Source organism: Varroa jacobsoni, unplaced genomic scaffold (genome assembly GCF_002532875.2).
Source record: "Varroa jacobsoni isolate VJ856 unplaced genomic scaffold, vjacob_1.0 contig01134, whole genome shotgun sequence".
NCBI lineage: Eukaryota > Metazoa > Arthropoda > Arachnida > Mesostigmata > Varroidae > Varroa > Varroa jacobsoni.
Window position 1 is genome coordinate 1 of NW_019214587.1, and position 26790 is coordinate 26790.

General features: G+C 40.4%; 1 protein-coding gene and 2 long non-coding RNA genes across 16 annotated transcripts; 1 reads left to right on the forward strand and 2 right to left on the reverse strand.

Moving 5' to 3' along the window:
• Positions 1 to 3686: 3686 nt before the first annotated feature.
• On the reverse strand, positions 3687 to 10526 carry LOC111271858 (uncharacterized). 12 transcript variants are annotated; one of them, XR_015315495.1, is made up of 5 exons: positions 10270 to 10526; positions 9697 to 9815; positions 8585 to 8672; positions 6496 to 6615; positions 3687 to 6274 (listed from the first exon to the last, which is right to left on the reverse strand). XR_015315495.1 is itself a non-coding variant. In XM_086973074.1 (4 exons), the coding sequence occupies exons 1-3, from the start codon at positions 10496 to 10498 to the stop codon at positions 8622 to 8624; spliced, it is 399 nt and encodes a 132-aa protein (XP_086829200.1). In that variant the 5' UTR covers positions 10499 to 10526; the 3' UTR covers positions 3687 to 6274; positions 8585 to 8621. The 12 variants fall into 12 exon arrangements, 4 of the variants coding, with proteins under 4 accessions (XP_086829200.1, XP_086829202.1, XP_086829203.1 ...); XR_015315500.1 differs by lacking the exon at positions 6496 to 6615 and having other exon boundaries at positions 9727 to 9815; XR_015315493.1 differs by lacking the exon at positions 6496 to 6615 and having other exon boundaries at positions 8469 to 8672.
• Positions 10527 to 10835: 309 nt separating this feature from the next.
• LOC111271859 (uncharacterized) lies at positions 10836 to 21963 on the forward strand. Of its 3 annotated transcripts, XR_002687178.2 has the most exons (4): positions 10836 to 11158; positions 13412 to 13609; positions 17584 to 17768; positions 21676 to 21963. It is a non-coding gene; the product is annotated as an uncharacterized LOC111271859 (long non-coding RNA). The 3 variants fall into 3 exon arrangements; XR_002687176.2 differs by lacking the exon at positions 21676 to 21963 and having other exon boundaries at positions 17584 to 18288; XR_002687177.2 differs by lacking the exon at positions 21676 to 21963 and having other exon boundaries at positions 10836 to 11125; positions 17584 to 18288.
• On the reverse strand, positions 14858 to 16791 carry LOC147751931 (uncharacterized). The gene is made up of 2 exons (XR_015315492.1): positions 16571 to 16791; positions 14858 to 16083 (listed from the first exon to the last, which is right to left on the reverse strand). It is a non-coding gene; the product is annotated as an uncharacterized LOC147751931 (long non-coding RNA).
• Positions 21964 to 26790: the final 4827 nt, after the last annotated feature.

Below are 26790 nucleotides of genomic sequence, written 5' to 3' on the forward strand. Positions count from 1 at the left end.
ATAGGTATATGCTCTTTTTGTGTGGGTTAATTCTTTCCTTTTTCCTATTAGATGGAGCAAGCGGTTTCGTGTCCGTCTATTGTCGCTAGTAACGAGTCGTTCTAGTGACAAATTAGCTCTTGCATCTTAATAACGTGTGGCCCGCTAAATCCGTTGTTAAGTATGTATAAGCCGATTTTTTGGTAAAGCACCTCTCAAGTTCCAGCTCTTTCATAGTAAGTGGAAGTGGTTGAGACGGTTGATTTGGACATTATTATTTATGTTTGCTGCAAGCTCTGCCATGCTATTTTTGAGTTCCATCATTTTCTAGTTGTTATCATGCTGTCAGCAATGTTACAAACACTTAACAGCAATAACTTTAGCATCTTAATTGCGTCTGTTAACCTAACTAGTCATCTTTGCTCCGCTTTCAACTGAAAATACGCACGTAAAAATGCACGCGATCGTTGAAGAAATTCTGCTATTTAGATAGCCAGCGTTTTGCTACACTATAAATGTTATCAGAGATATTGACATTTACTATCTTGTCCAGAGGAATGGGCAATATGTGGGAAATTAATTTCTGTTTTCCTTGAAAAACACACAAAAGTTTCCGTTCTCTAGAGATTTAGTAATTTACTTGATACGCTCAATAAACCACAACTGCAAAAATTGATATCGAGTCGATATTGCCCTTTAAGCAGGAAACTGTGCGGATCATTTTCAACAAATTCGTTCTCGACAAAGAGATTAGTAGTTATATTTTTGTATGAAACTTACATTCGTGGCATCGTAAACGTGTACAAATGTTCTCGTGCACGTACACTTCCGACACAGCGCGCCTGCGCCGCAGTTGCGTATATATCATACCTCTCCTAACAAATCACAGAGTGTTTCGTTGAATACATGTGCTTAGTATTACCTATAAGGAAGTTAAAGGTTTAATCGTAATTCCATATTTACGAGCATTTATCAAGAGGTACGCGTGCACAGGAAGCAATTCTAGATGCCTCTATAAATGTGGCAGCGTTGATGCATGTCCTTACGAGCGTATCTACGCATGCTTGAAGGATATAGTTGCCCAAGTGGAGATTATATCTTTCCTTAGTAGCTTTCATGGAGACTGCGGGTTTGTTTGGCCTTTTGGTTTCTTGGAGGGTATGATTTTCCTTCATTCATACATCCGGCGCCATTCGCGCACGATTCTACTCTCGGAATGGTAATAATGCCGGTGAGTTAAGCTGAATATGCGAATGAGCTCAAATACGGTAACCTAGATGCCTTTCGGCGTGCATAAAAAAACAGTAAAAAACAGTGCGTACGGTCACGTTTATCTGCTGCCTTAACCAGCTCGCTGGCGCCGTTCTATTTGTTCTTTCTAAGGGGTTGCAGGGACAAGGTGGAGGACGGCCGGATATTTGTGTTCAGGAAATGCGTCCAGAAAGGTAGGAACGGAATACAGTGGAATTCCAAATCTAAGCCGACTCATTCAACAGATTGGGCCAGAAAATAGAAAACACGCAAAAAAATGAAAAGCGTATGCGACCATTGGCACTAGACAGGCAGGTGCTCCTCTGTGTCGATGTTCGGGCTTGGTTTTTTCCGATAACAGCCTCTTCGCTTCAAGCGTATACTGTAAACAAATTTCGATTGTCCATACGTAATATCTGGAAACGAACGACCGTTATAATTTCTATTTGTTCGACAAACGCGACGTAAAGAACCAATTTCGCTCATCCGACTGTATATTATAAATACGTCCATGGCACATGTGCATGTATGTGTAATGCCCTATGGTTTCATGCTGCACGCAGCGGTCAATTAACTAATATTCAATGAATTACAATTTTAAAAGCATCGCTATTTGCAGATTAAGCACTTAGCAACACCGCGATTCACGTGTATGCCACTGAACGTGTGTGTTATTGCTGAATCGAGGAACACTTATTGACAGTCCTTCCCAAATCGAACAGCACCGCGTACGATCATAAACGGAGCAAGCCGAGTAACTTTACATTCATTTCTAAAATCTAGCTGAGAGCACAAGCTAGGTCAAAGGCCAGAAAATCAATGGAAACCTCTGTTGTACTAACTCTCTCAGCCCATAGCTATAATTGCACATTGGCGCAATGTGTGAACGGTATATCATATACGTAAGTTCGCTCTATAGCTTCGTCAGCGCATCGTATAAAAAATAGAGACGCTTCGTGCAAACGAGTCAATTTCACCCCAGACACCGTTTTGTATCCCTCTCTCACGGATATGTATGACTCCTCGGTTTTCAAGTTCCACATCCCCGAAAACACAGATGAAGAAACAGGGATATAATCAAGGGAGGGATAACTTCCCTTATGCTTTGCCGCTCGATGCAGAGTCATATCATTACGGCGTGTCTTTCCTGTCACAATAAATTACTCCAGCTGAGTACTCGGTTTGCATCCAAAAACAGCTGAAGACAGATGAGACGTTCCTTTTGGTTTCTCTTCGCTGTTCCAGATAGCGTGCGGAACAACATACTCAAAGCGAAGGGACTAGAAAAGTCAGTCAGCCAGCCAGCACACGCTCTTTGGCCAGGGCGGGCGGACAGCGCTGCCAGTGCTATCCTAATCTCTGGTCGTGGTTAGCAAGTCGACTCCCACTCCTTTTGATTTCGGCTGTTTCGGTCGATCTAAACATTCTCATCGTTCCCCCGCACCGTTGCACAAATACTGGCAATCCCGCCTGACCGAAACTCAGCGGAGGCCCACTAATTCAAGTTTGCAATAGAAAAAGAAATATGCTATTTTTGATTCTTCTCGCAAGCCGGGGCAAAATAAGGAAGGAAAGGTATAATTTAAGCAACACTGGAATGCTAATAGCTGCGCTACGTGATTCTGACCTCCTCCACAGTTCTCAAGAGATCAAAAGCCAGAGGCCTGACCTTTTTTTCGGTAAAAGATAAAAAAAAAATCACAAACGTGAGCAATATATATCCAGCAGTCGATCGTTAACTATAATGCAATTATGATGTTTATTAGAATACAATAATAATACGTTACATAGAAATTATTTCGTTAGGATTGTTACAATAAGTGATGATTGCAATAAGTGATGAAAGTCCAGGATGATTCGTTTCGAGCTTCCGTAGTTTGTTTATATATTCTCCGTTCGAAATAACTTTAGTCAAACGGTTATATAACAGTTTTAAACAATAAGTTGTGTTCGTTTAACTTAACTGATCCGCAGTACTCAATATCTAAATAACCATACATGTTTAGTACGCTCGTACGGCTACAGCAAACAGCTGAACTTTTCGGCGGGTCCGCCACGTTATCTCTTCGAAGGGGCTGAGATTGGACGCCGATGAATACCAGTAGTCGTTATCAGTACGCTTTGAAAAACTTCTGTTGCTCACGTTAAGCACGAGTAGAGTGACTTCCGAGGCCTGGCTTTGGGGAGAAGCTTTATCGATAGGCCAACGAGGAGTGTGGATCTGCCTCGTAATCTGCATAAAGATCTCCTGAATAAATTCGAATCCCTCAGGATAGTCAAAGCTCTAACCCTATTACGTCGACTAGCCTAGGCCAACGACGAACTAAGGCACATTTTAAATGCTCGAAGGTGTCGATAATTATGTTCGCTTATGATTTAATCAATGTCAATCACTAGTGATCATAATTACGAATAGCAAGAGGTGCCAAGAGCAACCACATATAATAAACAGCAGCTTTCATAAGCGGAGGAATAAATTAAATAAAAATTTATTTGTTACAAACGTTAGTACAATAAGTGTAGCTAAAGACTGCCCAATTGAGCACTGAAAGGGCAGTGGGATAGAAATTTTATTTTATAGTTATATAATGAACGAAGTCGTATCTGTATAATGTAGATGTTCCTCAGGATCTTAATTCTGCTGATGCTTTCCGTGAAAAGCTACATGCTGAGACATGGCGGAGGAGGATGTAGCTTGTGGAATACATACAGACGCGTGCCGCATCGATGAATATGCCAAGCCACGAACCTGTGGCTTGTTCAGAATGTACAGAGCGTCCTCATCGTGGAATTACTTGAATTCGTTGCAAACATCAGGCGATACAGTCCATGCCTGTTGTCTCGTTTAACTTTTCCGGACCAATTCGAAGAACAACTTAATAATAGATTTCGTTAGCGTATTTAGATGCGCATCAATTCAAAAACAGCTGCACGCCGCGTGCGATTGAGAAGCGCTCTAGCTACTGCGGTATGAAAACGTACGATTATTGAATGTCGGGTCATTGTAATGCGATCATGAGGTTCTTAGCCAATACAAAATGGCGGACACGCACACGGTTGCAGGCCGCCATTAGACAAAATAATATTACAACTGAATAAAAAGGATTATAGATGTATTGTGTTTTTTGTCTTAGGTATAATATATAGACATACTCTCAGTAAAATGTTGGTTGCACATACGAGCTCCAAAAATCGAACGTCCAATTTTTATAACTATGGATGCTTATTCTAATAAATGTAATAATACCGTTACTTATAGTTAATGTCATTGACCTTTTTCGCTCGGTAAATAATACTAACAAAGTGTATATATATATATATATATATGGAATATTACACATATGTCATTCGACAGAAGCAAGAATCTAGGTTGGACAAGACTGGACTGTAACATTGCGACAATATCGATAAGATCTAGTGAATCATTTACAAGTAACTTTTCTGTGGAAAAGGGCCGGAACAATCTTGAAAGCTACGAAAAATCATAGAGACCTTAGATTGCGATATCTATGTTTCTCTCTCTATATATATATATATATATGCAACGTAAGCTGCGGTGATGTGATTCGGCTCTTGGTCTTTTTTTTTTTAAATTTTCGGTCTGACATGTTCGTATGTAGACGGCTAGACGCAAACGCCCACATTTATAAATGTATAAGGTTATGCATTTTGCGTTCTCGCTTATCCATCTAATTCCATAAAAACGCTCTTCCTGCACAAGCAGTAGGTACGTTGCCTGTAATAAGGCGCGTATCTCATCAAGACCGCCACTTAAAAATAATAGCTCTTGGATCCCCTTAAGAATATATAAAGGATATTTAGCCAGAGATAACATAAGATCTGAGTTAAATTTAGATACGCAAACATTGGAGGTTGGAAGGGAAAACTTGGTGAGAGGAAAAGCGGGCCAACACCCCAAACCCTACAATTTTACGATACGTATTTTTTATTGTTGCAAAAAAACATAAAGAGAACTATTTTATAGCGGCAGGCGGTTTCGTGGCATCGATAGTGTGAGAAGTCGAGCTGAATTAGGACGGAAAAACTAGATTTATAATCCATGTTTTTTTTTTTTACTGATGATTACTTTTGTACGCTAATTATGTAATATCATATGGGACTCAGGCTTAGTCAATATCAGGACATACGTTGATTCTTATCTTATATATGTACGTAGATTTGACTTAATTTTCGTCTACCACTCTCAGGCGTCTAGATTGACTTTATCTAGCACCTTTATAGGCTAGCATTATGTATCTCATTAGGTGTTTGTAATGAAAGTTGTTCCAAATGTGTGTCCAATTACAGATGCTTCTACCTTTATCTAATTAACTCGATCAGGTTTTAGCTCAATACGATTGGTGACACGGAGCTAGGACAAGCTTAGGGAAAGAAGTTTCTTTTATTTATTTTTCGTATTGTTCGGAGATCTAAACAAAAGTATTCATGTTACTAGGCGCTACATAACAAAATGAAAAGCTAGGAGGTATCATCCGAAGAAAAGCTATTTTTAAATTTATAACTTCATTGGTGAGTGTTGCGGCTCTAACTATATTGCCCCTATTGTCCCACCCTATAAAGATCCTGCGTTTCGATTAGCAGCAACAGAACGAATGAGGACGAGCTGAACCTTTGTAGTTAAAGGCCCTTCAACTAATGTAGCCTTTGTCTCAATCATTTTTCGAGGGGGTAGCTAAGAAAATACGTCAAGCTGCCTAACTGGAGAACAAAGCCCGGGCGCCGTTTGTCCATCCACCTTTCAGTTACTAGGGCAGGCGCCAGGTCTCCTATGCATGCAAATGACCCCTCACGGTGAACCTCAGAGGCGGCAGTTATGGAAATCGGGAGAAGTTGCCACAGATGGGTGCATACATTCCCAGTAGACGTTTGCATTTATTTCTCAGTAGTCATCACACCGATCACCGTCATCACAGGCACCGAGGCGGAAGCCTAAGGCCAAGCCATCCGCAGTTCATGCAACGGCCTCGTCGTCACCGATTGTGAATTCTAGCGCCTCACTAAAATGGGTGCCAGCTAATACTGTCTGCAATAAAACCATAGCCAAGATAATAGAAAGTATATTTATGATATGAACTATTAGAGCTGTAGCCACGAAAACTATATGGCGCGGGTTGTATTTGAGATCTTAGTGCTTAGTAGGAATTCCGGTTTTCTATGCAATGCATCCGTGGTCCAAAGTTGGGACCCGTTAAAGCACTTAAAATTTCTACGAAGATTAGTATAGAAAAGGGCAAATCGACCCACCGATTTCATCTAGGATTCAGCATGTTGCTTTGAATAGCTTGGTTGAACCACGAGACACATTAGATGGTGTATGCCTTCAAAGTCAGCTGCTATCACATACAACTTAAATCCGTTTTCGACCTGAACAATGGGAATTAAAACGTTATAGCACGATAAGGCATCTTTTGCTAAATTGTGTGGTCGAGGAGTGGAACAACGATTGTTTTGACGCATTCCAGCTTTTTGAACCTGTATTCCTTGATTCACGCACTGTTGTTATGCGCAAGTTTTTGTGTGAACCACATTAGCTCAGACAGAAACATCTAGGTTTCTAGGTTCGAACCTAGATCACAACGTGTCCCAGGAGTTATTAGGCAAATACGTTACCTACTAAACTATCACAGAGACTTGCTCTATCCTAATCTAGCTTTACGTAACCGAACTGCGAAATTGTGCTACCCAAATTTTCCTTTTATGCATGCCTGTCTGCCTTCATCGAATCCTTTCTGCGTCAGGGCTGTGTGTATATTTGTATGTAGTCGACCAACATGTAAACATTGTGGACCGAGCTCTACTGGCTGCTATTCGTCACTGACCACAATGTCGTCGTTCTAGTATTCTAGATAGACTACCGTCGTATAGATGCTGCCTACGTTAATAGGCGTTCGTTCCCACAGCGCACGAACGTCTGCTCCCATAGCCTTCTGTCATTTACCTTGTGCTCACCTAATTGTGGGGGTGCTGTCTACAATGCACTTGACGTTACATTGTTCCGTACGACAAGGGCGCAGTTCAACTATCTCTCAACTGTATTGTTATTTCATGCCGTGCAGACATTGTTACACTGATTATTATTGTAATTGGGGCTGGCACGATCGCGGGAGGTGGGGAAAGGCTTCGGGGCGGGTGTCGCTGGGGCACTGTGTCATATAAGCATTTGCTATCTGACAGCTAGCTTATCATGATCGGTATTAAAGGAAGGCTGAGATAAGAGTTCATCTGTGTGTGGATATTCTGGACAGCGTGGAACGAAGGGAATAACCGAACAAATATGCGAGTGCGAACTTCTGCTTATTTAGCCTGGTAATAGTACTCGACGTACTACGTACACTGGAAACATGTTCGGGACAACGCCACTGACAATATCATTCATAGCGAATGTTGATCCACGTTGACTATTTTACTTTCGGGGGTAAAATGCAAATATCAGCTAGTTTAACCTAAGCTACCGGACGTCTTTCTAGTATAAGGTACACGTGCAACGTGCAGGGATGTAAATACACCGCTTTAATAGTGCACGCTCATTTTGCCTGTGCAATCTATAGTAAGATAAAATTTCATGAAAAGCATATCATTGCACCGAATAATGAAATAGTGATAAGATGACGCATGTGAACTTCCACGCCTCCATGTGCAGCGCATAAATGATGATCACTGTGGTGACCTTTTCAAAGTGTTTTATGTCACAGACGAATCGAGTCATCGTTCCGTACCGAAAACGGTGATTCTACATGAATTCCAACTTGTTGCCCAACGCTTTTCCAACGGATGGAACGACCTCGTAGTCTGTGCTCCGTGGGCATGCTTTAAAGAAATGCCTCGACTGAACCTGTTTCGGCGTCATGCGCCGAATATAACGTATTTCCATGTTGCCTCTATAATTGCTGGATGTCTAGTAGTCAGCACGGCAAGCTATATTTTATCGACCCTACGTACCTCCGTGGCCTTTTTGCGTAACCATACAAAATCTAATTGCCGATATGTCAACTATATTCTTCGTGTAGGAAAACTTTGACATTGGTAATCAGGGAAGTATACCTAAAAGTGTGCAGCTGTACTTTCTGTTTGTTTTAACAGAAATTGCAAGTAGCCTTGCTTCGTCAAAAAGTTGTGTGGATACAGAGATATTGTATCTAATTCGTTTCAACCTGCTCTAAGTATGAGGCGCTTTACAGGAAACATTGTTGCCTTGAAAGAACCTTGGAAATAAATACCTGCAAACTTATTAAGACCATCAACCTTATTGAGAGTAATGTTAGTTTAAAGTTCGCCGCTATTCGGATTGATAAATTTCACTAGGATCAACTTGAGCCAGGTGTATATTTTTTACATTGTATTGCTTGAGTTATGAAGATGCAGTCCAGTTGTTATCTATTCGGAAGCAATTTCTTCTCAAACAGACCGAAAGCCAACCGCACCTAAAAGAAACGAATTAATCAAGTAATTATTTTAATATCTTGGGTTGCAGTAAAATAAATGACTAACATTTCATTTAACCTGTCTATGTTACGGTAGCCCGCTTAAGGACCGGCGGATCGATTTAGAGAACCTTTTCTTTATACTGTGTATTTTTCAACTCCTCAAAAGATTGTCCTATATGACTGCATGTAAGTTAGCTTTAAACACAATCGATGTTAGAAATCGCGAGCTGATTTTTAAGAAGAAAAACGGAATATCAGTGTGTGTCTACATGCGACATGTTTAATTGACAAGAAAGCATTGCAGCCTGCTATGCAAATAGCGTTTATTATTATTATTATTATCTATTAAATGCCGCTGTTTAAGGTGGCTCACTCAGCAAAACTGTCTTCATTTAGTCGCATATAATATAGGTAGTTGATATTTATCATCTTTGTTTATTTCAACAAAAAAAAGGTAGTTTGGCGAAATAAGAATGCCCTAACGCTAGGCAAAACACATGGACTTTTTATAATACATTATTTACAGCTACATCTTTACATTGGACGTGTCAGCCTTAGACTCTACAAGCGCAATTTGTTCTTAAGCATAAATATGCTGAAGAACAATTCATTAAAATGTTCTAAAGGTAAATTAGTACTAGAATAGAGCTATTAAATCCTATCGTAACAAGGAGAATGTGGAAAAAAACGACACGAGGCGAAATCCTATCTTGCATCAATATAAGCGATGCTGATCGTGAGAAAATGTTTTTTAAGAATCACTATTGGCTGCGAAGGAAATCCTTCAACGTCGGCGCCGTGTGGATCCCACGGGTCTGAAGGAGATGAGTTATACGGACTATATCTAAGCAACATATATCAGCTTAGGCAAAAGAAAAAAAAATTCCAGAATACATTGGAGATTATAACTATAATAGATCGTCTTATAAGGCTGGCGGTTTACCTAGTAAAACAAAAGGGAACAACAAATCGACATTTTGATATTGTAAAGATTTGAATCGCTTATACCTGTTACACGTACTATTCCTCTGGCCTCTTGAAAACTACTCGCCTTCACTAAATGGTCGTTCCCTTCAAGTTGACATCGCTCCTTACTGGAACAGAAGCTCGAGCACTCCTGGCCATGTGTTCGATGATTGACTGACACAAAATAACCATCCGAACGTTTGTTACGATTGATCGATTCATATTTTTAGAATTTAAATAAAAGTTCCAAATCAAATACACCAAATCAAACCACGTTCCTTTGCGCACAGATTACGCACTGTGCGAATGGCTGGTCATTCGCGCTTAATTCTATATGACAATGCTTGGACTTGACATCCGTTCTCTTCAAGTTATGAGAACGCCTCATAATGAGATTAGTCGAATTGGAACTCTTACAATCGTTCTATAGTTATATTCTTCCTTGCCTCGTTTTTTTGACCCATTTCTTTTCGACCGGCCTCCGAAGCCGAGACGGGAACAGCTAACGAGTGATGACTTTAAACTGCATCATACAGCTGCATCAAGGGCAGGAACGGTTTCGATAAAAGTGAGAGCAGGCCATTTGACGGTTACGTCAAGCGTTCGTACATATTGTACCAACACAAACCTCTTTCAGGCATTTTCTTCCAGTAGGGTCCGCTTGGAGGCCGACACTGTCGCCAGTGCCCGCCACAATCCACCGGCGACGGTGGGGCGGACGAGATAGTTCTCCACTTAACAAAACAGGAGCAGCCGCGACTCGAATAGCACCAGCAGACATGAATGAGAATGGACTGCCGCCGTGTGGCAGCAGCATTGACTGTGTAAGGTCTAGTACATTGTTTCTGCTCTCTCATTTCGAAGATACGCTACGTAGTTCCTTTTTGTTTGCCAACGAAGCAATTCCCGCGCCCTGCTGCCTTATATGCGCAAGAGTGCTGGTCGCGGTGCTTTGTCGTCCTAACCTGGTCTTTCTTCCCACCCTTTCTTCTCACCTTCTCTCGATCCTTCAGCCACCCGTGTTGCTGCAGCCATTGTTAGGACCACTGATGTTATAGTTGTGCGAAGGCCGTACGTTTACCCTCTTTTATCGCTTTTCATTGACCGTAGCGGCATCGGCGGCGATAGTCGCTGTGACGTCGTTATCCGCTCGCCGACTAGGGAACGAAATATCGTTGGTCTTTCAATTATTTGCACACGAAGGTAGCTTCGCAATTAGGCCCCGTGTATCGGAACAAGAAGCATCACGGAAGTCTTGCTTTTTTTTGCAATATTCATTCACATCGTCGCTTGCGCTAGCACGCTGAACTGGGTCGCTGGTTTGGTCGGCTGCCCGCCACTGGATGACTATCCCGATAAAACGATGTCTGGGCTAGTCAAAGACAATGCGATTGCTTGTGATGTAGCAAAAACGCTCCATTACGTTACGCTACTTTGTCGTGATCGCCTTCGACTGCATCGTCGCCTTCGCCGGAACGATTAGCGTTAGTACTGCTGATACGAAATAGAACTATGTGGTACGCGTTGTTTCTCGTCTAGCCTCGATTCAGCGTCGTTCGCTTTATAGCGGCGCTGTGTGAAAAATGTTTAAACGATTGGACGCAGTTGTGTAGTTTATTGTGGCACACTGTCATCGTAGAGACGGCGCCGTTATGCCATCGTGTCGTCTATACCAAACATGTATAATTGTAGCCAACGAAGCGTCAATGGTCCAATAGGAACGTTCTCATTAATACGTTTCAGTTTAATCGATACATTCTACTGACGTCGACAAACGTCAGTAAGAGGGGCATCGTAGGTAAAGTTGTTCCTGTGACATTTGAAAGTTAGCATGTAACGCACATTTTAAACCTGTTGTAGTCAATAGCTTGTGATCTCAGGGCAAATCCTCTTTGTGTTTACTAGTTGAAAAAAAAGTCACACGTCTTCCACTGCCGTTTGTTTCTCTTATTTATTGCAATCTACTACGTGCGGGATACCTTCTTCGTATGTTATATTTTAGCCCTTGACGACGAGTATTCCACGGAAGATAGATCTGAGATAGTTACTTCAACAGTGAATACCAGCACAATATGAATCCCATAAATTTAGCAAAGTACCATTATGGTCATCCATCTAAATAATGCGGCTCTATAGTAGAAAATAGGTTGATCCTCGGGTTATTCGGAACAAATAAATAGGCGGATGGATGACACAACATATTTGAAACTTGGCGGGCCGAAATAAGTATAAGGACTGAAATCGGCACTCAATAAATCATGCCGTTTTTCGACAAAAAGCCGTCGAAGCTTACTCCAGCTCGATTCGCCCGCTTTCGGTCTGGCAGGTGTCTATTTTAGTATTGCTCGTTAGTGTGGTTTGTTTACAGATAGTAATACGCCCATGTTTATTGCTTCGCAGTCCTTCTCGCTTTCCTTTGTCGTCACCTTCGACAAGTTTCGAATATAAATTGCGACGAGCGTATTTCCTTCTGCTTCGTTAAAGTAACGCGAATCGCAAGCGTAAGAAGTATCACAATAGATGACGCTAGATTTTACTACCCCATACTATGGTCGATTATCATTATGATGCATCTCAGTATAATATGGTCGAAACCTAAGTACAGAAACCCGACCAGCGAGAATGGCTTTTATTTAAGGTAGGCGGTTACGTTCGAATAGCGTATAATATATGTCGGTTGTGTGCTCTAGTCCGTTTTTTGCGCGTGCGCAGTAAATATATCTAGCCCACTACCTGATGCACATTTATGTTTCGCAGTACCCGATATCGAAGAGCTATGTGTGCTTGTGGGCACGTGTCTCTAAATTAATTTCAATGAATTTTGGTTTTAGTACATTTGTGCATAGCCGGCTAAGGTACGGCATTGTTATACTGAATTAGTGCGAAGCTCTTTGTAAGGTTTTGCGCGGTTTATTCGGCTTAATATCTCACAACCGTAGATGGATGCAGTCGTATTAAATAAAACGATTGTATATAAATTGAATATAGCTTAGTTGTGAGAAGCGAAATTAAATAAATATACAGACGGCTAGAGGACGGCTAAGGAAGCCAAATTTTGGCCAGTTCGGAATTCTCAAAAGTAGACGTGCTTATTGTTATTAGCGCTTTAAGTTGGCTGAAATACACTTTATGGAAATGTCAGATCAGTTAAGTTACCGCCGAACTGACTGCCTATATATCCAACCGCTTATTATGTAACAGCGTACATGGGCACGTTGGGTGTAGATGTTTTGCGTTGGCATCAAGCAATGCTCCGGAAGGATTCTATGATAGGTCTCGTACGGCTAACGATATTATGAGAATTTAGGCTAGCATGATCGACGCAGTCGATTAGAGTCTTAGCGCCATTCATGGCGAAGACCTAGGAAAATCTTCGATTCTGTAAAGTCATGAATGTTTATACCATTACGAGTTACTTCGTGTTCGGAATCAAGTGGTAGATGAAGGCAGTCCGGCATCGTGGACATTTGCAAAAGATGATTTTTACAATAAAACAAAACATCAAAAATTCTTAACGTAACTGGATTAACCTACCATTCAGGACAGAAAAAAATGGCATTTTTCTTAAAGTGAAAGAATTATTTAGAAGCGGGAATAAAGAATGAGATGACCATGTTCGTTCTGATGTACTATATATAGATCCTGTTGTAGTAACGTGGTCTAATCATACGCAGTCTCATTCTAGTTATTCGGTCTAGAAAATAATTGTGTAACTATTTAAAACTCGACGTTATCTAAAACGTTTTCATGTCGTTTGTTTGCTACTTAAGCTTTTAGGCATTACTTCAAATGGCCGGTTTCTTGCAGGGAATGAAGTATGTTTATGCTCGAATTCAAGCCTAAACTAATACGTGTCTCTCTCTAACTGAAGCGAACAAACACGGTACCCGCTGTGGTAGGTCTCGTACGGAGGAGACATTTCACAACGGCGGAATACAAGTCGAACATTGACAGCACGTGCGGACCTCGTAAGTTCACATAACTTAGATTAGATTGATTGCTATATTTTTAATGGAAAAGTTCTCTCAAGATTAAAGTAAAAAAGTCCGAACGAAATTTTTGGCTTGCTCCATAGCGGTCTCTGATGAAGCTAATGTGTTATATTATAATGATCTATCTAGGGTGATCGTAAAGTTACGAAACCCTCTGGAGCATATATCAAAGCTTAATTAAAAAGAGTTACGCATTTCCTTTGTTGTTTTTCTAAGTATATGTTTTGATAGTGACACTTATTCTGAAATAAGGGACACAAAATAATTCACGTAATATAGAACGTATCAAATTTTCTGGATTTCAATTTCAGTCGCCGCTGGGATTTTAACTAAACGTTGACGTCTTATGGGACACACTCCTATGTCTCGTTGTCATTTACTCATTGAAGCGGAAGTCACCATATATATATATATATAATTCTCACTGAACAAAAAGGAAGAGAATATTTTCACAAAGACACCTTTGAAAGCGCCAAATATTATTGGACGCTTACTGTTCTTCATATCCAACTTGGAATAGGTTCATAAAGATAGTTGTGGAAGTTTGTTCGAATCCTCAACTATCTAAGCTAGTATCCCGCTTCTTTTAAATAAATTAACTAAATCTCCAGCATAATGGCGTATTGTAGCATATTTTCTTTTCGATGGACTTGAGTGTACTGCTCAAATTTAGAAAGTAGTGATTTTACGGTAATATCATATGCGGTATCAGAAGTAACCGATGAGCTGCCTGATACCGACGAAAGTACATGAGGATTACGCATATTTGCAGAGACGTTTTTGAAGTTATTATTATCAAGTTCAGATAGGTAGAACATAAGGCTAATCCACTGATGCAATTGTGCGTTCCTACGTGGCACAAAATTCCGGATTTTTCCATAACCCTAATGAGCATGATGTCCGATTGGCTCTATTGTCATATCTCTCAAGTTCGTATTTCACTGTTTTTAAATGAGTGCTGTTCACAAACTAAGCCCTTCTTTGACGTTTTGCAGATCTGGTTGCAAAAATCTTTGGGGAAAATGGCTGCAACAAAACATACCATAAGCGACTTCTTTTCGTCTTGTGTCTAATCTTATTGGCGTTTTGGATGATTTAGAAGGGAAAGAGTGAGGTTTTAGCTTGACGCAGACACTAACAAAAGCTTCCGATCAAAACGGGAAGCTTTTGAATAATTTCACTTCAAGAGCAAAACAAATCAAGCTTGATTAATTTTACAATTAGTTTAATATAGTACTACTGCTTAATTTTATTTACCCACATACGACGGGTATTAGGCACCTATGAATTTTCTCTATTTAATAAAGCAATATACATTATGCAATTACTTATTCGCCTATCCTTCATGCCGTACATTTTGACATTTAGCGGCAGAAAAGAACTCATTGGAAAAACGTTTGTCCTTTCAAACTCTATTACCTTTTAGAGAATTGACATCCCGTCTTGAAACGTCCCTTCTTCTAGTGTCTTTTATCACAAAAAAGTTAGTTTTAAAGGGTCAGGCGGTCGTTGCCGTAAGCCATGCCCTCAACATGTGACGTAGCCCGTCAAATAATGTTTAATTTTGAATATTCGCACACGCTTTGCTATCCTACCTACCATGTGTACCTTTTGTTACTATAAACAACGTATGTCGTTTTATCCGCCTTTCTGTAGCCCCACTTCTCGGAAAAACTCGACTTATTTACTTATTCCAATCTTATCTCGGCTGTCTCCTGGGGCAAAGGGCTCTGGCCTTGCCAAAGAGAACCGGAAGCAGGAACGACTTACCGACCCCCGTCCGCCCATCGAATCACCATAGATCACGTTCACCACCACCACGCGCATTCTTTGTATAACTGTTTGAAAATCGTCCCTGCAACGGTGCACTCTATTGACACCTCCATCTCTCTCTCTCTCTCTATCGTTCTTCTCTTATACCGCATTTGCGTGCCCGTCGCGCTCGGTGTCGGCACACTTTTCAGTATTGAGACGAAGTTTCCATTCGAAAAAGATAGTTCATTGAGAAAACGACAACTGGTTCGGTCGGTAGACTTCTTCCGTGGTAATGGTACTGTTCCTTTCAATACTGCTGTATGCATTTCCTCAATCTGCATTTCCGTTTCCTTCGTCATCAGCCTTTCGCTCGCGATGTTGTGATAGCAGTCCTTTGTACAGCGATTCGAGGTCACTGAGCTTCAACGTTTGGCTGGAAACCCATTAGATACCCGTTGTGCCTGATAGCGGCGGTAAAGTTGTCCTATGAACGGTTTGAGGCCATGGAGAAGAACGTAATAAGAGAAAAGAACAGGAACTCAAGGCCTACAACGACGCATAAGAATTAAAAAAATCAGCTTGTACATACTGTCGCATCGAGGATTTCCTAGCTCTCTTCAAACATTAGCAGGATTGGATCGCCTTCACGCTAAGCGTCACAAAGCAAAGCAAGCTATCCATTCATATCAGCGGATCTGCAAGCAGCCATGGTCCCGTCGAAATTTATATTATCCATGTTGTAAGCTAGTAAGTGAGTGCACTTTCAAGATCCATGATGTTTTGAGTATTGCTTTATCTTTTAATCCATTACCGCAACGAATAGACAGGCTCGAAAAGATAGCAATTAGAAAAAAAATACGCGTTCGCGTGAAAAATTGACATTCAAATTACTATACTAGCAAACTACTATACACTGCGATAATGAGCTAGCATTTACTTAATCTAAAAAATTAGTATAGTCTTCAGAGAGTTTATCCCATTTATATTCAGCTCTATTCATCAATAATATCTTGGTGAGGGTTGATCGTTGGGATCAAACGTTAGTACCTGGAACGGAAAGTCTTCTTAGCTTCTACAGATAAATTAATTAAGATCACGTTCGCTGGTTCTATATGCGAACCAACGTTGCTTTGGCTCGAAGTGGAATTTGATAGTCCATAGGATTACATGAAGTATACATACACATTTTCCATGTGCAGCTCAATTTGCCTTTGCCATAAAAAACGTATCCAATTGTCAAGTGTTTTGTTTGCTCACAGCAGTTCATCCCAGTTACGGTGATACCCCTGCAGTGCATTTACGACCACTTACATTTCTACAGGTAACGGCTACACATCGTAATGTGTTAATGCTGCTATTTGAAGTGGCCTGGAGCCTAAAATCGCTCACCTTCGTTGTTACAAAGCTTGACAGCGCAAGAAAAATGGCATGGTGCGCCTGTTGAGAAGTAGCATACCGCGTTGGAGTGAAAGAACAATGAGTTTTTGATTAGGAGACTAAGCACTGCAAGACGAGATGCCGTCAGTTAAGAGGTCCTAGACAACTTGGACTCATTTGCCTAATAAATAACGTATATTGGTCTAATTATATGAAGTGTTTATCCTATGAGGCAGTGGCCACAGTTAGCTAATTATTGAATACCATGATGTTTTTCTAGCTGGGGTACCGAGAAGCTGTACCGTGTAGAACGCTGACATGCATATAAACTACGATGGTTTCTTTTTTACTTTTGTAGTTGAGTTTTGATAACAGCAATGCAAAGCTTTCAGATATGGTTAATTAGAACAGGCTATAAGTTTGTCTGACGCATCTCACTTGTATTATCTGAATTGGTTATCCGCTGTGAGTTTGTGCGTTAGCGTCGTGTTTGGTCGAGATCTAAAGAGCAGCACGGGAACCCACTTAAGGGTTTCTGTTTTCTACTATAAACATCAAACAAACAAACAACAAATGGCTAATTGCATGGGTGCAAGGTATTAAAGTTTCGTTCTAAATACAATGTAGGAACAAACGTGACATACACCTATCCTGACACGCTTTCCCAACGGGCCCGGAGTGGCATCAGTTTGAATGAATAGGTAATTGCGCCGTCTGATATTTGTACTGACCTGTGTAGGTCCGTGGTTTATCGAAATATTGTAACTGATCATTTTTCCGGTTTCATGCATAATTTCTATGTTTCTAATTATTTTCAGGAGGTTTGCGACTTTATCGACAACGTTGACGTGTCTTTGAGGTTATTCTTCTTCTGACTCTACTTTTCATGACACGATACTGTATTAACCAGGCTTATGAAGAAGCGCCTTTCAACGTTAATCTTTGGTTGTACGGACAGCTCGTGCAACCTTAACGACAAAATCAGTACTGAGAGAACGCATAGGTGATATAATTCTGCACACAAATTTATTATTTAATATTTCACCCTGTCCATTATGAATCCACCAGGCATAAAAATTAACGCTATATGTTTGTGTACAAGTATCCTATGTTGCTAAACCTAGCCTCATTTTATGAGGTTTTGTTGTGCAAACTGTGCAGGACCTTGAATGTTTACGTGTCAATGCTCATATTATATAATAGTGTATATACATTATATAATAGTATAATATATAATGAGGATACTAAAAGCGTAATTCACTTTCTAGTAAATTATTTCTTAGTAAAATATTAAAATACATAATAATCTTTTCACATTTTAACAACAACATAATCTACCATTATGTTTTTATTGTGAGACTGCAGGATTAACTATTATTGTTATTAACGACGTCTAGAAGTTTACACTGTTACACTATGATGCAGTCTGTTGGTGTTAGTCCTTGTTAGTGTTTCTGGTAGCGACGGCTTGAATGGTATCGCTGAGCTGACATCACGATATAGTGACAGCTGCCGTGAAAAGTCTACATATATAACATCACCTTCAAATTCTGTAGTAGTCTTTTGATCGATGATGAGGAGTACAATGTTCTGAATGTCTGAAGTTCCCGCACTTTAAACGGCTTAAAAGTCTGTTATCTAACAGAATTACATGCCCGAATTTCATGGAAACTGAAAAATGTCAGCTTTTTTTTGGAGCTCTCAACCACCTAGATGTGAGACAAGTTTCCATTTCCTACTCCAGGTATGTTTACGACATGTTCCTTCTCCCTATCCCCCGTCTAACTTACGCATACCAAGAATATCAGCAAAGCTTGAAGTTCGCCAATGTTTTCCAGTTCTTATTTCAGAAATAAAATAAGTGCATGGCAAGCAGTCAGTTGTTTGCTCTGGGGCTCGTCATACGCATACCACCCTTAAAACAACTCGACGGATAGACGGGGCGTCATGTGTTATATGCACAATGCACCAGAAGCTTACGACAGACGCTACACAAACGCATCATTGTCTCGTTTTGAGTCCCCCGTCCCCCTCCCAACAAAGCAGACACTCAAAAGGCCCTTGTTGATACAATGACTGCTGTTGCGATCATCACTTCTGCTGGGTTTAGTACTGCGAAGCCTAAAGCTTATAACTAAGCGCGCGAATAATGGGTTTGGGGGAAGGAATCCCTGCTTGTTGAAAATATCACATGTAATGCAACTCGTGTACACCGCGGCAGAAGTGCCGATAATTTGCCCGTCAAATTTTTCATAAGCTCCTGCAACTCCCGGCAGCGCGTATATGCCGCAATAACGATGAGTGGAAAGATAGGGGCATTCACAGAATTTCTGAGATGTACACAGGTCACACGCACGATACTTGGCGAATGTAGAAAAAAATGACCACCTTGATAATAAGTGTGCATTTGTGTGTCGCTCTCTGCCAAGTCGGAGTAGTTGGACGAGTGACAGAGGTGGAATGCAGTTCGAAGGTGTCCTTTGAGAATTTATGCAGCATACACAGGAGCGGAGTGTATACCTTCCATTGCATCAACCTGAGAACTGGAAAGTCTCTTAACCTGAGCGTCACGACAAAATGAACAAGAGCTGAATAGTAGTCAGTATTTTACTGGGGCATTTTGGGTTTCGTATAAATACGGTGTTCCACGATTATTTTGTCATTTGTGTTGTTATTTCTAATTCCTGCTGTGTTTCTCTGCCAGCGTATCAGAGAATGAAAAATTAAAAAATACATACTTTTCAATTTAATCTGCTAAAAAACGAAACGCATTTGATATTCGGTGAGCCTATTTTATGTAGCGTAACTATCCAAATCCGAGTAATTTTCATAGATTGTTAGCTTTTGGCAATGAGTACTACTGAAGGCGGCCAGATTCATTCAGTTGACTCGTACTTTTGAAATAGTTTTTAGGTATTGCTATCTGAGCCCCATGATGATATATACCCATGATACGAGAGAAATCCGTTATTGAACGAAGTAAACTTTTGGCTAAACCGATCCAGGCAACTAAATCAGACCCACGATTGGAAGAAGGGTAATATTTAACCAATGTTTTTAGTTGGAGTAGACATTACAAGTACTAAGTATTCCGTATTGGACGATGTCTGCCACCCCTTTATCTGCAGCATTCTAATGTACGTTTACTTCTGACAAAAAACCATTTCAGTTGCTTTATTTAATATGAAATCCTACTTTTTCCTATTAATTCAGAGGTTTGAATATTGATCGAAATATAACATTCCTCTACGAAGCTCAAGGTCAGGCGATATGAGTTTTCGTTGGGAGCTGATCATTCTTTTCGTTCATCTAGGCCGCTGCGGCTAACGTACATCACCCGCTTCTATCAGTACGGTTATAGCACGTTTATATTTAGCGAGAGTGGGCAAAAGCAGATGAAAAGGAACGAGGGTGAGTATTTTGAGTGAGCAGTAAGAAACTCAGCGACGTTCGCTGCTGCGACGACTGACGCCTCTTTCATAGACGCTAAACGTTTTCGTAGCCATTCGACAGTGCCATGGAAAAGGCCTGCCTTGAAGTAACGAAAAAAAAATAAGGAAAAAGAGGCAAGGTCTGACTATAGCCTTTCTCTGTCGAAAAGTGTCTCAATGGCTCTCATGCCTCATGGATCCGCAGAACCTTAGCTGCCAGAAGTTCTCGCACACCGGGGGCCGACGTGCGGCATACAGTAGCACATTCTCTTGGCCTTGTCTGTTAAAAGGCTGCACGGCACAGTGTGTTTCAAAACGCTTCGTCATTAGAGGTCGTTCACTCTATCAGTGAAAGTTTGCGTCCAGATATTGTCGCTTCAGAATAGACAACTCGATATACTTCGACAGATCTTAGCTTCTATATTTATTATTTCTTCTACTATAGAGATATTATCGGTATTATATAGCTCGTACGAATACCACGACAATAGAAATTGCTACAATGGCGCTAATTGATTCAACTTCATCTACGATCTTCTCTGCTAGGAGTGAAACATTGCGGCGTCAATATTGCCATTTAATGTTTGTAATTTGTGGCGAGGTAGGGATTCATTTTAGTACAAAAAGACTAGCGATTGAATGTGCAGACTCGCCCAAAAAGCACACCGTTTAGCTATATGCAAGTGCAGGTATAACGAAGAAGATATCTCATTTCGACTATAAGAGCCCCTTACCTAATAAAGTGTTCGTTTATAGTTTTCAATTTTTGAGGAGCTAGATTTTGAGAAAAACTATAAAACTTAAGTTAAAATATCTTCTGTTTTGTTGAACTTTATCTGTAGTCTGATCATATACATATAAAACATTAGCTAATGTAATAATGCCCCCCCCCCCCCCCCCCTACTAAAGTTCAATCAAATATTGACCGAACGAATGTTATTTTAGTCTATGGACCTCCTGTCTAGCGACGGGTACCGTTCTATTTTCCGTTTCTGGTCATGATGAAACTGTGCTATTTCTAACGGTTAATCAATTGTATGTAGTTTCTGTTTATACATCTCCATGATATGCATTGTGGTAAGCAGATCACTCTATGTACGGAGCGGGACGATTAGGAAGGCCTCACTGCAACTTTACCACTTCAAAAAGTACTTGGGCTTTAATGCTAAGTACAGCCTCCTAACAGATGTATAAAAATGGCCAAAAAACACACATCAATTTGTGTGCAATCCAATGTCTTCTACGTTAGCCTACTCGCGAGTCTTTCCAGGCCTATGAAATGTTGACATTTATATTTCGGTACGACTTACGTGCTGTCTTTCTTTCGGAAATAGTAACAATGGCGCCAGCAGTGGCAGCGGTGGAGCTACTAATAGTTCAAGGAATATGGCTATGTAGCAGTGTAGGGAAAACCGATATCTTTATCCGGTGGGCTTTGATTTCCAAGTGGTCAATTCACACCTTTTTACCCTTTTTCAGAGCCGGAGTTTCTACGATCTACAAAACCGACAACATGCATAATGTTCAGTCTCGCTCACCCCTGGTCTTCCTAACAAAGCCAGTTTTCGATGGCTCCTTCTTGCAGACAAACTACCGCGCTCGCTTCAAGTAGATCACGGCATCCAACGTTTGAAGATTGAGTAATAATAAAATCTTCTGTCGCTTCATTGTCTTTTTCGCTCAAGACGTTCGTTCAAGACTTTTAGTATTTTGAGGTAACAAATTGTCGCAGTTTTTGTGCGTCGCAAGTGCAACGTAGCCGTTGATGGATATATCTAAAGTAAGGCTTATTCTTAGTACAGGTACCTGATTGTTTGCAGGCTGCACTTTATTAGCACAATTAATTATTATGGCACGAGGCGTTTGCGCGTCGTTCATTTGTTTCAAAATACGTCTGGTCAGTTTTTCGATGTTTTGACTGAAACGTCATTTTAATTCGTAACACATACTGACACCGCCGAGACGTTTTAGAGAAGAATTGAAACAGATAGGTTCCGCAATTCGCCTGTCGTATAGTTTTATTCAAGCGTGTTTATAAAGAGTAGAATCTGGATTTAAGGCGTGCTGCTCGAAGGTCTATGGCAGTCAGAATCTACAGAACTTATCGCCCGGGGAGTGCTGGAAAGCAGTTTACAAGATATATTATGAGTAGCACATGTGAGGACACTCCAAGCTAATACAGTAAAATTTTGCTATAAAGTATATCAGCTGATGTATTTGACGTCTTATTATACTACGTACGGTTGTGTCTTCATCTATGCCTAACCATTGTTTTGCCCCTCTCTAACAGTTACGCTTCAAATAGGATAATAGATTGCTTCCCTATTAGCAATAACGTACGTGCTTCATTCCACCACGCTAGGCTTATGCATCCGCTTTTCTTCCCAATAAATGGCAAAAACAGACAAGCAAAAACGAATACGAATTTTCGGATTCGTCTAATCTAACAGAAGTCCAGCAGAAAAATTAATTAGCAGAAAAAACATCGTTTTAACCTTAGCAAAAGCCAACTGAAACCTATAAGTGACGTTTCACACAATAATACTTGCCGACTTACGTCGTGACTGCATGATTCAAATAATAGTTCTTCGCATTATACCCTTCTGATCAATAAGAGCCTGAGACTGTTTTCCTGTTGAAGTAGCCATTGGCTGCACATATTCGTTACTGCCCACATCAGCATGTGCTCCACGTAGATATGCAACCACAACATACTGTAGACAAAATATCATTGCCTTGACCCTTTCACACAGTTTGTGACCGAATCCTATTTCGTTTTCTCTGCTGTCCTGTCTCCCTTCCAACACCTAAACACTCATTCCGCTTGTTTTTAAAACTCGCCACCTTTCTTCTTTTCTTATACCTATAACATGTCGAGTATTTTTCACCGGTACGACGGCAAACCAGCTCTTTGTTAGGAGACTCAGCGCACGAGGCAAACTCTCGACTTTTCTTCTGCCGACCTTTATTTCGTTTTCCTTTTCGCCCATTATTTCTACTAGCTGCATTTATATCGGGCGCTTCCTACCAATTTATTGGGCCATCTTTTTCTCAAGCGTGTAAAGCCTGTGAATTTGAATTTCTCTCTATGCCTCCTTTCACGATTGAAATTCATCAACGACAAATTGAATTTCGAAACCGATCCAGTTTCTGCATCTGGATGCCGGACTACATTTGGTTCTTCGGCACTTTTTAATTAGTCCCATTCGAATTTATTCATCATACAGGTTAAGCGTTTTCGCTTTTGCCACTCAGCGCGAACGAAAACAATTAGATCATGGCTTCTACATCCTCTATTTTACTGGAAGTTGAGTGTTGTAGCAATTTTATTAGGTAAATATAGAAAAAAAAAAAAAAAAACAACGGAAGAATCTCAGATTATATTATTGCTTAACTAGTGGTTTTCTGAAAATATGACTATATTTATTGCGTACTAGTACTAGGTTAACGTAACGACTAATGGTTACCGCGCTTGTGGTAAAACCCGATCTACAAAAGCCACTTTCGGGGTAGTTTTCTGCCAGGGCTGAAATGATTTTCAGAGCAGCTACAATTGCAATCGACAATTAGAATTATTTCAAAATACCACACGGTATCATTTACCGTGTTTCGAATCGTTTCAACATATTCTGTCGCGCGCCGTAAGCTGGAATAATTACAGCTGACTTCTCTTACAGAAAGCCTTCTAGCGGCGCAGAATTCCAAAAAAAAATGTCCCTTTGCGGTAACGATTTCCCGCTGAAGCAGTCCCTTCCCTACGCAAACCGACGAATAGATGTTAGCAGTCGCACCTTTATAGTTAGACGATAATTATCTAGTCCCTAATGATTCGGCTAAAGCTGAGACACCTGTCGATTTTGTGTTTGTTGCCATGGAGACTGTACTTCCACCCTTCTGTATTTTATTGAAACTTTCCATACTTTCTTATCAAGTTACTCTGCATGATAGTGGCCGGGTCCTATAGGGAGAAGTTTCTCCTGATTTAACGTTAATTTTTTACAAATTACGCCAATTTTAAAAAAAAGCGTCAAAGCCAATCACTACCGTTCGGTAGCTCACGCATTCAGAGTTCGCTTACTTCAAAAAATAATAATTGACCACAAAGGTTACTGGTCCTAATAAGCCATGGAAAGCCAGATTATATTGTGACTTATTTAGCATCGAAACCACCTTTTGTTATCGATTATTTTTATATAGATTTATTATAGATTTACGTAAGTTCGGGAGGTATAAAGTAACGGCAAAACAACCGTTAATGATAATGGTCGGTAACTGGGATTATCTCGGCTTATATTTACAATTTTATTTCGAATATAAAGGATGTTTTTTTCAGACGGGATTCAACGAACGCCTTAAATCTATAAGTTGAAGTCGCATGGTCCTTTTCACAACGACAATGTTCTTGACTACTTGAGCGAGCGGTAAATAATGTGCCCACCCGTTGTGCTGCCGGCGACATGACCACTTCTGTTTAAAAGGCTATAGCCTTATGCACTCATAAACAATTTCATAAATTCATTTTGAGCAACCTAACGATAAATGCGCATACCTAAAGAAAGATCCAGAGCTAACAATGAAACCGTTGATATTATTTTTAACCGTTCTATAATTGAAAATATATAATTTTGTGTTAAACTTTAAAAAAGTATCGTATTTTGCTCCAAATCATGGCGATTTTATGAGGAAACATGTTAATTCTATTGAACGAGCGCAGAGTCAGTGTGATCCAAGGGTAACAATCTGTCTATGGTGTAAGGCAGGCCATAACTCGTTCTATAGACTATTCCGATCCGTTAAGATTTTACATTTCATTAACATTCGAAAAGACACATTTCGCAGATACAACAACCATATCAAATGGGGTTTTTATAAAGAGTCTTTTGTCATGCATTAAAATAAGATAACATGCAGAATAATCGCAAAATAACTTTCGTTGACGTTGGTCACAAGCTTGCGTTGAGCCGAATTTTAGGATTACGAAAAAAAAAGCTGTCGGTCAACTCTACCAGTTACCCAAAACATACCATTCAAATGCATAGAAAGCCCGAAAGAGTCTCCCTGAACAACCAGTTGAATAATTTCGTTTTACTTCGCTTTTATTTAGCAGAAACATCGATTCTATTCGTTACATTAATTTCCAATTTGTATGCTATTGTAACCCTTCTTAATTTGTCTGTATCTAACGAATAATTTATTCTGAGACTATTTATCGATCAACTATCAAATCAAACAATCAAAGACAGCCCTTCAGTTTTCTTCGAGCGCTTGTTTAAACACACTTCAAATATCTACGTGAGATAATGCGGATATGAAATAATAGATGGGGGACATACTGCCTCGCCAAGGTCGTTAAGCGATGTGAAACGAATTACTTGGCAGGACTAAAATGTCTCCCGACTTTTTTCTATCAGTCGCTGGTCTGTAGTTTTTTTTCTAGGGATAACCAAGGCCTGTGGTAGACTAAGGCCGAGACTAGGATTTAAGCCGAAAAATCAGCCACTATAGACCAACCTAATCGAAGTGGAGCGGTACAAATGGAGATGATTGTCGCTTGCGTAAGTTGCCATGTTCTTTATATGGGATTAGGCAGACGCAGCATGGCGATACCACTACTGCTACTTCCGCAATTGGACGAGTACGAGGTACCTCGAGACGTTTCTCTTGTAACACCCACTAGCTGTAGCGTATCTTGGCTAAGATTGAAGAAGGAACCGGGCGTGCAGTACGACTGGACTAGACCACGATGTGAGGGAAATAGCAAAAGAGCCGAGGAAGAATAGCCTAGGAAGGTCGAGAAGCAAAGATTATGGACGTAGAGAAAATAGTAAGGGAAGCTTGTCTCCATAGGAGACAACACGTAGGACGCCGCTAGCGTTCGCAATCATTGTTATCCTACCGCCGCCTCTTGTTCACCCTACCCTTCGACCCGTTTCTCCCCTACCTTCAACATAAAAACGTACCAAGTATATGACAATGCATGCATAAGGTCGGCGATCACCTTGGCGATACAGCGAAGGAGAACAGTTACGTTTAATCATATAGCGGTGTTGTCTGTCTGGCACGTCGCGCTGGAGTTTGCATAGAGAAGAACACAAAAGTACCTGTTATTGTACGTATGTGCCGACAAACACGTTACGATTAGGTCAGCAATCAATATTCAGGCGTTCATACAGAAAAAGCTGGATAAGTGGAAGAAACGATTCGTAAATGGGACATCCTAATTAATGTCAATGTACAACCATGTGTAAAAGACGTCATTTTTATTGCGTTATACATGCTAATTAGGCTAGACTGAAATCGAGTCGCAAAACCAACAAATTCTGAGGAGAGGTCTGTGGTTTTCCACAAACATAACGTCTTAGGGCTATCAGGAAGTAACGTAGACAGTAGTGTCAGCCAAAGACCTCGAATTATCGTAGATATAAGTATGGCGGGCAAAAGCTGTGTCAAGTTAGAGAATGCTACATTACCGCTTGAGGATTATGGTGAACGAACGGGCAGAACTTAATAACCGATATAATAAAAATTAATTAAGGAAAAATATGGAATTATTATCGAAGTCAATAGTTGCTTATATGGTAGCGATGCCGGGCT

Excerpts from the sequence above, each read along its gene's own strand:
- LOC111271858 (XM_086973074.1), bottom strand. The coding sequence starts at position 10,498 with ATGAGAGAGCAGAAACAATGTACTAGACCTTACACAGTCAATGCTGCT. Across the intron at positions 9,816-10,269 it reads GAAGAAAATGCCTGAAAGAG|TCAATCATCGAACACATGGC; the intron begins GTTTGTGTTGGT and ends ATTTTGTGTCAG. Across the intron at positions 8,673-9,696 it reads TTCAAGAGGCCAGAGGAATA|GTGCGGTTGGCTTTCGGTCT; the intron begins GTACGTGTAACA and ends CGTTTCTTTTAG.